The following is a 15,222-nucleotide window of genomic DNA, read 5'->3' as shown; positions in this document are numbered from 1 at the left end:
ATGTTAATACCCAGGAAACAATCACTTTCAAACAGTCTAGCACTCAAAAGAGAGAAGATTCCACATAACTGCTAAATTGGCAGGGAAAAGGACAGCAAAGAATACAGGATACATTCTTTATTATGAATATTTTCTCTTTATCTATTTTCATACATCACAAAATGTGCATTTGTAAACTCCCTGTGCGGTTTATTGGCTTCAGATTAAAAGAAATTAATCCCTTATCAGTGACAGCCAAATGCAGCCAACTAAAATGTCAAAAGTCTTTTTCACTGTCCATCAGTAAAAAATAAAATAATAATTAAAAAAAAAAATTCCTGAGACGGTGATAAGTGCTTCCCTTACCCAATCCAAAGTCTTCAAATTTGAAGGAGTTGTTTGGAATAAATCTGCAAATCAAACTGAGGAACTGCAACGAGCCTTCAGAATAGAAAGTGGAGTTGTATTAATCAAAACAGTACTTGGGAGCCATCATTATCACTGTGTTACTGGAGTTGGCTTCTAGTTTTCCACTTCAGAATAAGACTCCTCACTCTAAAATGAACCTGAAAATGTCATAATTCAAGGCAGCAATTATATGCATGATACATCCAATACTTCAGCATCTGGTCTAAACCACATTTCTAATTTCACTGTCAACTGAGAGAATAGGCATCTCCAGACACACTTGTCTCTCCTTGACAGCTGGAGCCCAGAAGCCCAGCTTGAATTAATCCTCTAAGCCTCATACGGAGGGAGGTAGACAAGATGCATCTCATCCTCAACAAGTTTACAGTATCAGGTGGGATCTGAATGTGTACCACAGTCAAGAAACTTTTAGCATTTACTGCATCTTTCTTGTTGCCACAGGGAAACAGATTGAAACAGCCTCTCCAAATAAACAGCCTTCTCTGAATGTCTGTTCATGCCTTCTGAATGGACATGGCAAAGGTGAGGTCAAGTACACTACAGCTGGAGTCTTTGCAAATATGCATCTTGTAGACATTGCTATGTAGAGTTTGAATGCTATCAGCCTGAGGAGCACTTTGGCTAACATCCAGTAATACAGACAGACGAAAAGTGCTTGTGCCTGCTCCTGCTTTTCCTCTTCACCCTGCAAGGGCAAAGCTACATCTTGGCATTTCTGAGCAAAGGAAGTAAGAGAACAAAAGCACCACTTGCACAGTTCCCTCTCAATTTCTGTTCCTCAAACGTGTGTCTGAAGCAGTCTTCAAAGGGCACAAGCAAACTAGGAAGAAAGCTGAATGCTCCTTTCCGCTAACTGAATCTAGCTAAAATACTACACCTAAAACTGTATGGTACTACTAGTTGCCTGCCTAAGTGGGAAGCTGCACCTCCAGGTGAAACAAAAGGGTCTTAATTCAAAATAAAACACCCCATTACCAGCTTTTAAGCTATTTTCATCATCCACTTAAGTCCCACTAGTCACACAACCATTGTGTCTCACCAAAAGACAAGGTGACAAACCAGGACAGAGCAAGGGAGATACCCTGTTGACAGGGAGACATTTCAGGGCACTAAAAGCACACACAAGAAGGGGAAGAGCTTGTATAGCCTATATTCTTCTCTTTCAAGCTGGACTGGATGTTAACGCAGGTCTTCAGCATATGAAGACAACAGGTGAAGCAGTACACTCAGAGAACTACCCTTCATCTGCCCTTTGGATCCTAACATATTGTCCTAGTGGTATAAGCTCCTTTCATGCCCAAAGGGGAGCATGATGGGTCCTCAGCATACATGTAAATAAAGCATATAAGCACAGGATAAGTACAAACATGCACACAGCATGTCTGGCTGCCAGTGTAAGCCATGGCCACTTATTTGTGTTCTGAAACCCAGAGGCTCAGTATCTTTAAGCATTAACTTCAATTAAGCATTTTTTGTTAAGAATTAAACAACAATTCTTCAGTTTTTAACAAGTTTGCCTGTTGGCTTTCTTTCCTTTTAACTGAATTAAAGATTCTTGTTCCACAGTTGCAGCACATCATTCATATTAACTCGTAAGGAATACTTAAAATGCTTAAAATGTAAAAAACCAACATTCTTTGCTCTGTTGAGTTCTCATCACACTTCCATTATTTTAATACAAAGTACACTACAATTGTGCAGTAAAATACTTTTGTTTTAAAAACTCATAGCCCTTAAATCAACCATCAAAAATACATCAGAAACTTTAAGAGCATCAAGACATATATTTAATGGATACATTCAAAAGAATAACTTTGTATTAGTCAGAAAAAAAATTGTATTTCACACTCACATAATGACTTAGAGTGATAAAAGCACTCCAAAAGAAAGCTACACACTTATGAATTATGACTTGAATTAAGTAATAGAATCACCGAATATGTTGAGCTGGAAGGGACCCATCAGGGTCATCGAATCCAACTCCTGACCCTGCGCAGGACACCCCAAGAATCACATCCCATGCCTGAGAGCATTGTCCAAGCACTTCTTAAACTCAGGCTTGGTGCTGTGACCACTTTCCCGGGAGCCTCTTCCAGTGCTCAACCACCCTCTGGATGAAAAACCTTTTCCTGATATCTAACCTAAACATTTCCTGACTCAGATTCATGCTGTTTCCTCGGGTCCTGACACTGGTCATGAGAGTGAAGAAATTGGTACCTGCCCCTCCACTTTTCCTCATGAGGAAGCTGTAGACTGCAATGAAGTCTTCCCTTAGACAACTCCTCTTCTTCAGACTGAACAGATCAAGTGATCTCAGCCGCTCCTCACACGGCTTCCCCTCAAGGCCCTTCACCATCTTCATTGCCCTACTTCGGACACTCTCTAATAACTTCATGTCTTTCTTATATTGTGGTGCTCAAAACTGCACACAATATTCAAGTGCAGAGCAAAGCAGGACAATCCCCTCCCTAAACTGGCTGGTGATGCTTTGCCTGATGCCCCCCAGGACAGGGTTGTCCCTCCTGGCTGCCAGGGCACTACTGACTCATATTCAACTTGCCATCAACCAGGACCCCCAGGTCCCTTTCCGCAGGCCTGCTCTCCAGGCTCTTGTTTCCTAGTCTATACACATAATCAAAGTTATCCTGACTCAGGTGCAGAATCTGACACTTCCCCTAGTTGAACTTCATATGGTTGGTGATTGGCTATCTCTTCAATTTACCATCTAAAGAAAGTCTAAAGAAAACGTTTCAAGCTATGAAGTTACTTTATAGAGATGCCTGTTAAACAGCTGATGCAGTCTCTTGACAATTTTTTCTTCAAAACCACAGCATGTCTTAATACCTGTTGCAAAGTTACACATGGCTGAGTACAAAAGGAAGAGAAAAATAGACAAACAAAAATGCTACCTCCACCCTGCTCCCAAGCTGATTAAAGCAAAAGGCTTGTGATAACCAGGTAGAGAATTAAGCTAGGAGAGCTTTCATCTTCCCACTCACTATCTCTGACCCTACGCAGTGACTCTGCAAGAGCCTTGGCAAACCAAGTATTTCCACAGCTGCTCTCTGACATACCCTTTAGGCACATGGAGGAAGTTTCAGAGAGGTGGGAACAGCTTAGGAGGGCTGAACTCTCTCCTGTTACATGCAATTCTCTTTGTGTAGATGTTTCACTGACTGCAGAAGGTATCTAGGCCCAAGGAACTGCCCGAAGTCAACCAGGAAGACTAAGAAACAGAGGTTGAACCCAGACCTCCAGAACCTGGTGAATCAGAAACAGGCAGAAAGGATTACTTGAGAAAAGACCAACAGATGGGATGGAAAGTAAACAGATGAAGTCAGATAAAATGAATAAAGGGCCACATGGACTCAAGGAAAGGCATCATCAAATAACTGGAAAAGAAAGCTACGTACAAGAGGTAGCAGGATGCTCTGCCAAAGTGGGGGTTAAACACTAGAAGGGGAGTCACATTGCTTTTGGTGTTGGAGACTGCTGAGACAAGCCTGATTGGTCTCAAATCCCAAAGCTAAACATTCTGAGGATGTGAAGAACAATGCTTCCTGAAAAAAACTGGCACTGGTGAGGATGTGGCAGACAAAGTTCCTCAAAAAGAAACCAACAAGTGATAGTATTGATAATATATCTAAAGCTGCTGAGCTAAAGGCTGCTGAGCTGACTCTTCTATGATGCACCATAAATTCTATGCCAGTGCTGATGAGGGTAGAATGTTTCAGACTTTGCTTACTTCAACACATCTACTTGTTTCTCAGATCCCCCACTGACAGAGTTGTAGTCAGTGGGCTCATAAAGCTGATTTGACTGATGAGGTTCTCTAGGGAAAGCTTTTGAAGGGGACTACTCCACTGCCTACCTCCATTCTAAAATGTACATCAACCAGCTAAGAACTTCCACTTCCCACCTGCAGATAGATAATTTATAATTTAGAAAATACTTAATCAAGCTCCTGCACTATATGTAACTCAACAAATAGTCCCATGGGCAAAAAATATTCAGCTAATGAGAATTAAAGAACCAAACTTGATAGCAAAACAGGCTATCAAATCACAAAATAGTAGGTCTTTGGCAGTAAGTTTAACATTGTCACGAATCACACAGCAGGTCAGTTCCTTCAAATAATAAAGGACAGAAATATAGAACAATCTTTGACATTGAGGGTTGGCTAGGAAAGAGGCAGCTCACAGCTCTTACAGCCTGCCTGGCCTGTGCTTCAGGTCACTCCATATTGAGGTGTGACCAGAAGAGAATGCACAGAAGACAACAACTTTGTGGGAGATGACCATTTGTGGTCAGTGTAGTGCATTTGCTTTTAACTACTTCACTACAAGCTACCTAAGTTCTAACTACAGTGGAGCTCCCACACAGGGTCAGAAGTGAAAAGACCTTTTCCTTTAATTTCTCGAGAGTTAGGATCATAGAATTCTTAAGGTTGGAAAAGACCTTTAAGATCATCAAGTCCACTGTCAACCTAGCACCACCACCATGTTCACTATTAAAGCACGTCCTCGAATGCCATATCCACACTTTTTTGAACACTTCCAGGGATAGTGATTCAACCACCTCCCTAGGCAGCGTGGTCCAATGCTTTACAAACCCCTCTGTGAAGAAATTTTTCCTCATATCCAATCTAAACCTCCCCTGACCCAACTTGAGGCTATTTCCTCTTGTCCTGTTACTTGTTACCTGGCAGAAAAGACTGACACCCTACAGGCTACTGCTGCCCATTCCTACTTTTACTTGCTGGTCTTTATATAGAGAGGAAAAATAGAGGATCACAGAAAATCAAGGAGCTTCTCCCAACACACACTTGAGCTCAAACTGGAGAATCTGCTGCCTTGAAGAGCTTCTCCTAGTTATACAAGACTCACAAAGCATGGAAAAGCTGAAGTGAGAAGGAACCAGTAACCATTTCCAAGTCACCATTTTGTCAGCAGGTGGAGCAGCAGTAGCATTGAATAGAAAGAGGTAAATATTTCCCTCTACTTGTCTGCTATCTACCAAAGTAAAATTTGACTCTTAGTTACTGCCTGCTGAAAGGACAGAAAAACGATTGCTCCTACTAGGACTTTTCCCTCCACTGGGAAATGAAAGAAGGCAATGGGAAACATCTGATAACAATGTAAGTCTGACAAAGGCAAAGAATGAATTTCTCTCACCTCAGCAAGAGGGGGCTGTTCACTTCCAGAAAACATCTGTAGAAACTTTACTTAAAAATACCCTTAGGCCTGAAAAAATAGCATATAGAAGATCACCATAATGGCACTATACCTATCAGAAAAAGTTATGTGCCTTGGCTATTCTTAAGGTGAGAGGTCTGACTTAGATCTTTCTAGTCACACATAGAGATTCAGAGCAGTTCAGTACTCTGAACAGGAGACTAGATCAGAACATACGGATTTTAAACTCGTGTATATTCCCCAACAGCAGTCAATTCACCTGTCTTAAAAAAAAAAAAAAAAGAAAAAAAAAAGAAAACAACAGTTGAGGGTGGACAATAGCCTAAATATAAAAGCCTTTTCCTTTGCATCTTAGGTAATGATTCTGAGCCTTTAAAAATTGTAAGCCAAGCATGCAAAACCCTCCCTGAGAGGTCAGCTCTGGTAGTCTCTTCCTCCTACATTTTTAGCGTGCACCACTCAATCTGTAAGAACTGGGAACATGCCATGACAATTTCAAGGAGAAGAATATATTCACACGTTTCATGAGCTATAGAAGACAAATGTTTTCAGTCACTTTCATTATAATATAATCATCGTTCTTGTAAGAAAAAAACTTGACTGAAAAAAATTGGCTAAAATTACTAACCAGCTAGAATAGTATTTGATTGTACCAGACTGAACAGTAGTTGAATCAAGACTAAACCTGAAATTCTACAAGCTAACTCCTGAGAACACAGTTATATTACAAAAGACTATATTTCACTGATCTTTTAAAACTCAAATTTACCAAAGTGCTCCTGACTCAAATTTTACAACTTGTGATTCTAGATAAAGGTACAAAACCATGCTGTTGAATGACATACACTGAAGTTTTAGACCACAAATTGTTATTGTACACTTGATTATTAACATTGAGACAGCAGTGAGAAGAAATTTCAAATGTTATGGAAAGTATAATTTATTTCTTCTGACAGATACTAACTGGTCTGTATTACAGATGTCTAGAAGTATTACTAATGAGGAAGAATAGCCATCCCAGCATGGCAACAGTGAGGGGTCAGACTTCTAGCCCTTAAAAAAAAAATGGGGGTGAAGGGGAATATCACACCAAAAGATAAGAAAAACAATGTACGAAACTAAATTTGTACTTTGCTGTCACTGCTGTCACAGCACAGTGGGGGGCAAATTCTGAAAGGGTCAGTAGCAGCTCTGCTGTATGACTGGTGTCAGTAGCTATTCACTAACTGGAGTTTGTGTTTGTGTTATTCCCCCAGGGTCCAGTCATTTCATTACACAGAACAAGACAGCTAACTAGGGATTATCAGGGACAGCAAGGTGTCCTTGGAGAAGACCAGCTCCTTTTCTTCTCCTTCTTGCAGGGCAGAACAGTGGAAAACCAACCAAAATATGGTTTTTATTTTGGTTTGCCAAAAGCATAAAGATAGAACCATATCAGCTTAACTTCCAAGGTATACTAAAAATCACACACAGCCTCCTATGGTATGTAAATGAAGCCAGAAACGTAGCAGTTAATCACAGGTGCATTTCCTAAGCAGAAAGAACTTTTGCAATTTCAGTTGACCAGAGTAAACAGACAATTCAAGAGCTATGTAACATATTATTCTACTATTTCACTGTTTTAACTGAAGATATCTCAATACTGACCATTATATTGAAGGACTCCTGCGGAGGCTGTTTCTGTCTGTTTTACTTCTGTAGAGTTGTTAGGAAAGTGTCGTCTGGACACAGAATTCTCTGGATTCTGGCTTTTTTTGTCTTTCCCTTTGGGAAGATGAGGTGAGGAACAGTTTTCTCCCCGGTCACTGGACCCAGCAGTAGATTTAGATTGCAGACCATTTCCCTGAAAAGAACTGTACATAACTATCCCTGATGCAAATTACAAAGTTTATTTTTTTAATTTAAATAAGGACTGTCATGAGGTGTTAAAGAAGCATATTAATTTACAAGCAGTACATTCAAGTTATATCTTAAATTATTCAGAAAAGCATAACTATCTTATCAACTTACTGTATGATTGGACTGATTAAATTCTTCCCAACAACTCCCAGGAGAAAATATTTATTAGAAGAAAATAATGCTTCATTTAATGAAAGGAATTAATATATGCATGCATGCATACTATATACAGCTATATGTCCTCCACATGTGTGGAAAGTCACAAGATATAACGTATCCAAGTTGTTAATAAGTCATTGTCTGTTTAAATGAGACATGGGCATTATTTTAAGTGTCAAGAGAAGCTGGAGGAGAATCGCAGTCTTTTTGTGGCAATAACACTGACTGCCAAGTAGACACTAAGAAAGCGGTTTGTGCACACCTCACCTCTGAATCATCTTCAAGGACATCAGTCAGTTCCCCTGCTTCCACTGTGCTCTTCTAGAAACAGAACCAGAAACCTGGTCCTTATTTTTACAGCTTTGATGCACGTATGATCCTGGGTGTTCTAGCCAGGGATTTTATTATTTATGCACATTTTTTCATCAGTCTAGATCTGCTCACAATCAACATCAGGAAAAACTGAACTGTCTATAGCAGCCCTTTAGGGTGCTGTTTGTATTGTTCTAGGCTGTGTAAAGACTTTACCAACTGAACACCCTCATCATTGCCCCTCAGAAGTTTCTTTCTAATCCAGCTCTGTCAAAACACTCCATATAACAACAAAACACTCAAGCAGGTCAGGTAGAAAACCTTGTCGATATCTGGAACAGTTCACCTTATCACAGACTTATCTGAATGACAAAAGATCAGTATATTCTACTTCATTGTTTCACTTAGTGCAGCTGCATGAGCAATTCATGCCATTTTAGAAACTGCATACCAGAAAGGACTTTCATTCTGCAATGGTCATGGACAATTCCTTTCACCTCAGTGCTAAAGTTTAGAGGTGACAGTATATAGAATTAAAATCTTTCAGAAAAATAAGTCCTGAACAAAATCCCACATTTCTTTAAAAGTTCTGCATACATTACTACATGTTTATGTGATTCTTCTAGTTTTCACATAATCAGTAGAAATCAGTTCTATCAAAAATATCTTCCTTAAATACCATCTTGCTTTTACCATCTAATCTACCATTTATCTACCAATACCATCTAAATCTACCACTTATCCTTTCTCTATAAAGAGAAACGAGTACATGGCAACATTCAAATCTCTTCAGATTCAAAGTGGAGACTGCTACTGCCAAGCAATAATATTAAAGAAGTGTAGACATCAAATTGAAGCAAACAATTGCATGATTCATACCAGTTCAAGTGCTGCATTAGATATTTAAGAGCAGTAGTACATATTCCTGTTTCCTTAAGTTTTGACACTTTTTATCAAGTGTCAATCCCAATGCAATAGAATTGAATACTAAATAAATTGCTGTACCTGTTGTTAAGCAATAGGAGAAGAGGCAAGAAGCTAGAACTGTTAATAAGTTGTTTTTACAAATTCAAAGCTCACATTGTAAAACCAAACAACACTTGAAAGTATGTTTTTTACTGAAGTTTTATCTTCTACTGAATTCCAACAGAATGGAACAGACACTTATATATTTTATTGCTTATTTCTTTTTAGTGGCTCCAGGGATTTTTGTTTGTTTGTTTTGTAACAATGAATGGACATGATCAACTACCATGATTTTAATGAGAGACTGTAAGTCTGACTCCCTGTTGTCCTGTACTTGTACAGTAAATTACACTTGCACAGAATTGGTGGAAACAGATACTTATATTGTCTTTTGGCTCTGTTTTAAATTCACAGAGGACCCTTGTTGTAGTAAGGTGAGGGTCAGCCTCTTCTCCTAATGAACTAGCAACAGGACAAAAGGAAATTGCCTCAAGCTGCACCAGGAGAGGTTCAGGTTGGACATAAGGAAATATTTCTTTACTGAAAGGATGATTAAGCACTGGAACAGGCTTCCCAAGGAAGTGGTGGAGTCACCATTCCTGGAAGCGTTCAAGAAAGAACTGGATGTGGTACTTCGTGCTATGGTTTAGTTGATGTGGTGCTGATCGGTCAAAGGTTGGACTTGATGATCTTGGAGGTCTTTTCCAACCCTTATTGATTCTATGACTCATTCTGCACAAACAAAAATAGCTATACAGGATACAAAGCAGTGGAGGATGAAGCTCTGTATTTAATGGTTACCTAGGAAAAAACACGGCATATTGGAGGCCAGTTTAGGGCCTTATTCAGACTCAGAATGCAATAACAAGATTTTCTGCAAGATGTTTTGTAAAAGGTTCTGTGTTTTTCCTCTAGGTGTATAACTTGAATAAATAAATAAATAAATACACGAATATGTCTGATCATGTTTATAGGAAAGACCTCAAGGCAGTAGCTGATCTTTGCTATTCAAGGTTTTATTAAAAAAAAAAAAAAGCAGCCATTATTGCAATAATATTTTCTCTGATTTCTTTAGTGTAATTGACACTGCATATAGCTACAGATTCATCGAGCTTTAATAAGCACACCACCAGGTGGCTCCGGATCTTTTTCTGTACAGATTTAATTAAAACTCAAAGGACAGGGATTTTCCATTTTCCAGAATTCAGCAAAATTAGACACTTGATACTTACGCTGCCTTTAGACTTTCGAGTTCCCACAATTGGAGGCAGTACAGAGGCTTTGGAACTGCAGAAATAAGCCATATCTTAGAACTGTGTACACTATCACCATCATAGACACTATGTATCGATAATCAAGTCAGGTAACACCAAGATGGCTATGCAACAAAACTAATTGTTTTTTTCATTGCATGTTTTTACTAAGAATCACTCATTCTTGTTCACTAGACTATTATGCATAACCATTAACTTATTCACACAAAGTGCATTACGCTTCCCCACAATGCATATTTTATATACCATGAATTTATAGAGCAGTATTCAGTGAATTACTATGTGAATGCTCCCTACAATGATTGCAATGAAAAGTTCCAGCAATTTCAACAAAACTGTTTACATAATTGATGAATATAACTTTTCACTATCCTAAATTCAAATGCTGTTTCCCAAAGTACTTTTGAGTTATTCACACTGTCGACTAGTTGCTCACTAAAAAAAAAAAGAAATATACATTATACTCTAGTTCATCTGCAGAATTTGGGTAAATTTTCTGAACTACCCCAGTTTATGGGACAAAATTCCATTCTTTACATTTATTTCAAAGAAATGGCTCCCAATTTTCGTGTTTTTCAAAGATATGAAAAGCATAAGTTTCTCCTAACAGACACATAGTTTACAACTCTATTACAAAGTCACTGTTCTAGCCTACAAAAAATAGACCCAAACATAAAGCAATCTCAAGGGAGTACATATTCCACAAAACATTACTAAGCAAAAGTATATATAAACTGCTTTAGCGGCACCTAGTCTCTTTCAGCTGCGTTCTTTTTTTTTTTTTTTTCAGGAAAAAAATAATTTAAGCCAAGTCAAAATAATCCTTTCTCTGACACCAATTTTGTGATACATGATCACGTAACATTTATGAGATGAATTAGTCCTCTGAATTTCCATTTTTGCTTTTGTTTTTGTTATCTCAACTTTCCCAGAAGTTGCCAATAAGGTTTTGCATCCATACTAACTCACCCATCTTTTGTACTTTGCTGCACTTCGTAAACAAATTGACACACACAAACACACGAGAAGTATAACACACACTTTTAGAACTTACCCCTGTGGTCTTCTCATTGTAGATTTGCTAAACAGCAGATCACCATATGGCAACTTCTTAAACTTTTCCCTACCCACTGCAACATAAATTTGCCCATTCTCCAGCTCTGACCCATTCTGAACAAGTTTTCCATCTGAAGTGTAAAGTCTGAAAAATATGAAAATGCTTAATTTGAATTTCCAGCTATGAAACCCAATAAAGTACGGTGCATGCCATGCAATGGTCAGTAGCTACAAAAAAAAAAAAAAAAAAAGCACCCCCAAAACCAAGGAAAAATAGAGCAAAATAATTATTTAATCACAGTTTATATAAAACTAATGACGTATGAAGTGGTATGATAGATGAAATACTCTCAGAATTTCTAAAATTAAATAAATGACCTTGTACTTATAAGGTCTTCAATGCCTTTCCCCTGATACCTTGGAATGCATCTATTCCATGAGTTCCTGACCACCCCTCATACCAAGTTCCACCCTCCATCTTTGCTCTGGGCACCCTAGGAAGAACAGAGCATTCACATCTGAAAACCAAGGACCTGTTCACCTAATACAGAACAAAGAGATAATATTGCCCTTATATTTTATTGATCAGAAGGTTGGAAAATTGCTGTACCTGGTGGGGTAAGGCTGGAAGTAGCAGGCAATACAGCACTACATTATAACAAGAAGCTGTGTCTCTTAGGCACCTACCAATAATACCAATAATAATATGTCTATTATGCCAGGTAGATTTTTACCACAATGATTTCTGTTTGAGAAGAAAAAAGATTGGTAGGGAGAGATGGGTGGGGGCAGGTGGTAACACATTATTTACTTCATTGTGGAGTTTGTGATTTGATTTAAGGATGGTCAAAACAATAAGTAAAGAGGGAACATTCAATAATAAATTAGCTCTTTCCTATGAAGCATATTCCGAAACTCAATATTTATATTCAATTTAAAAGCCAACAATAACAGCTTTCATTTAAGTCTTACATGCAGGAATATTGAATGGCTGTCTTAGATGCCTTTCTAGAAGCCTTCTACAGGAGCTACTGTATGTGTTAGTCATAAATTTCAACACAGTGCAAGGAGACGTAAAATGATATATACACCTATATAATAAACATTTTGGGAAGAATAGCAAGAGCCTACCTTGAGTACACCCCTGACCTATAACGTGCAAAACATTTATGTTTAATAGATAAAAAACTGTTTCAGTTGATACATATGGTGGTATAACCTTGAATAAACACAGAAAAAACCCATGCAATTTATAGAATTAGGAATCACACAATATCTGAGGTTGAACAAGAGCTCTGGATACCACCAAGTCCGCCCACTCCATGCAGAGCAAGAGCAACTAAAGTAGGTTGCTCTGGACTGTGTCCAGATGTTTTTTGAATACCTGCAAGGATAAAGACTCTACAGCCTCTCTGGGTAACATTTTCCAGTATTTGATGACCCTTACAGCAAATATATTTTTTTTTTTTTCTGTGCAGGAATTCCCTGTACTTGAGTTTGTGCCTATTGCCTCTTGTCCTGTCACTGAGCACCACTGAGAAGAGCCTGGCTCCAACTTCTTCACTCATTCCCACCAGGCATTTATACACATTTAAAAGATTTCCCTGAGACTTTACCTCAGGATGCAGAGTGCCAGCTCTCCTCATATGACAAGTATCTTCAACCCCTTCATCTTCATGGCCCTTTGCTGCACTTGCTCCAGTGTGTCCATGTCTTTTTTATATTAACCTCATGAAAGTATCCTAATGATATGTTTCTCCTGCCACAGAGAGGTACGGAAGCACCTAGAGTTTCTAAACACAAAGACTGGAAGTTCTGGATGGTGAAACTGCAGCTTTTAAAAATCTTGATCACATTGCTTCTTCCTTCTGAAGAGGTATGCTAACTCTGAAGCACCCCATTTGTATCACTCAAATTTACTTTATAGTGTAAATGTTTCACAGGCATGCCAGCAATTCAAAGAGCAATTTATGTTTCACTACCACACAGTCAACATCAGTTACACACAAACAATGAAAATAGAATAAGCAATCTGAAAACCAGCAAGAAGCCTACTTCTGAATTAGTCACACAGTGTTCTGTTAGATTGCATTTTGCTTTGGAGAACTCAGGGGAAAAAGCAGCAAATCAGTATACTACAGTTTAAGAATTGCTTATACATCTGCAGGTATATAGGGGTATATACAAACACAACTGTGGGTTTTTGATAGTCAGCAACTGGAAGGTCATGAAGCCCAACAGCTGGGATTCCTTGCTAGAGATCACAAAATTGAAAGAGGAATTGGAAAGGAGAGAACAATTTGCAGTCTTTGGAGATGGTTCCTCTCAAGCGTGAGGGAGAGGTATCCATTCAAGGAAGATCTAATGAGCTCCCCAAGAAAGTGGGCCACTGTAGATGAAGGTATCCAGTACTTGACAGAATTAGCAGTGCTGGAAATCATCTATAGTAACCTAAGAAGGGATAATTACCCCAAAGATCCAGAGGATGTTCCTTGCACAATCGCCATGTGGACGAAGGTGGTTCAAAGCACCCCTGCATCATATTCCACCAGCCTGGTAACAATATATTACTCAAAGATGGATCCACCTGTAAAGGTGATGTCCTCCTGGCTCTGAAATGTAGAAGAAACTCTGGGCACTTCCTCATTCCCACAGGCCAGCACCTCATCTCTCAGGGGCAGACCAAGAGATCAGTCCCCTCCTGCCCCAGTCAGAGGGAACGGAAGCCCCAAGCACAGGCCATGTGGTGAACTCTGGTTCTTTCTGCATGACCAGGGGGAAGACATGAAGAAGTGGGATGGTGAACCCACCTCTAAGCTGGAAGCCTGAGTACATGAATTAAGAGGGAAGAGAACTGTTAAGAAGCTGTCCATGTAGTTGCTGCAGGGACCCAAGAAATAAATCAGTAACCTCTCAGACATCAAAGGACTGAGATCAACTCCTTTGATCCTGGTGAGGGGACCTCTGGTCTGGCATCACAAAGGTCAGACAGTGAATACTCTGACCAGGAACAGAAATAGGAGGTCCCTGCCTTTGGCCAGGAGAAGGAAAGGGATGATTGGGCCTAGTGGACTGTGTGGATTCGATGGCCTGGTACACTGGATCCACAGAGGTAATAGCTTTGGTGGATACTGGTGCACAGCGCACACTGATGTCATCGAGGCACAGAAGTGCAGAACCGTCTGGATCTCTGAAGTGACAGGGGAATGACAGGACTTTTCTGTTAGAGGCTGAAGTGAGTTTAACAGGGGACAAGTGGGAAAAACACACCATTGTGACTGGCCCAGAGGCCCCTTGTATCCTTGGCATCAATTACCTCAGGAGGAGATTCTTCAAAGATCCAAAAGGGTATCGATGGGCTTTTGGTGTACCTACCACGACTACAGAGAAGATCAAACAATTATCTACCCTGCCTGGCCTCTCAAGAGATCCTTTCATCATGGGATTGCTGCAAGCTGAAGACCAACAAGTGCCAATTTCCACCAGAACAGTGCACCAACAGTAATATTGCACCGAGACTCCATAATTCCCATCCATGAGCTCATTCCTCGACTGGAGAAACAAGGAATGATCAGCAGGACCTGCTCACACTTTAACAGCCCCATATGGCCAGTGCAGAAGTCTAATGGGGAGTGAAGGTTGACAGTGAACTATCATGGCCTGAATGAAGTCACGCCACCTCTGAGAGCTGCTGTGCCAGACCCGTTGGAAGGTCAGTATGAGCTGGAGTCAAAGGCGGTCGAATGGTACGCCACTATTGATATCGCCAATGCATTTTTTTCCATTCCTCTGGCAACAGAGTGCAGGCCACAGTTTGCCTTCAGCTGGAGGCGTGTCCAGTATACCTGGAATTGACTGCCCCAAGGGTGGAAACACAGTCCAACCATCTGCCATGGACTGATCCAGACTGCACTGGAACAGAGGGGAGCTCCAGAGCACCTGAAATATATTGA

The 15,222-nt window shown here is 39.7% G+C and overlaps 1 protein-coding gene across 1 annotated transcript in view; it reads right to left on the bottom strand.

Moving 5' to 3' along the window:
- The window catches only part of DCDC2 (doublecortin domain containing 2), a 60,973-nt gene that overhangs the window by 21,912 nt on the left and 23,839 nt on the right, over positions 1 to 15,222 (bottom strand). The window contains exons 5-7 of the mRNA XM_008919832.3: positions 11,268 to 11,414; positions 10,172 to 10,226; positions 7,251 to 7,446 (exon numbers count right to left, since the gene is read on the bottom strand). Coding sequence (XP_008918080.2) covers positions 7,251 to 7,446; positions 10,172 to 10,226; positions 11,268 to 11,414 — 398 coding nt within the window. The remainder of the gene's footprint in view (positions 1 to 7,250; positions 7,447 to 10,171; positions 10,227 to 11,267; positions 11,415 to 15,222) is intronic.

The sequence above is a fragment of the Manacus vitellinus genome, unplaced genomic scaffold (genome assembly GCF_001715985.3).
Source record: "Manacus vitellinus isolate BGI_N305 unplaced genomic scaffold, ASM171598v3 scaffold_39_pilon, whole genome shotgun sequence".
Classification (NCBI taxonomy): Eukaryota; Metazoa; Chordata; class Aves; order Passeriformes; family Pipridae; genus Manacus; species Manacus vitellinus.
The sequence above is the reverse complement of the archived record's forward strand: the minus strand, read 5'-3'. Positions and strand labels throughout refer to the sequence as shown.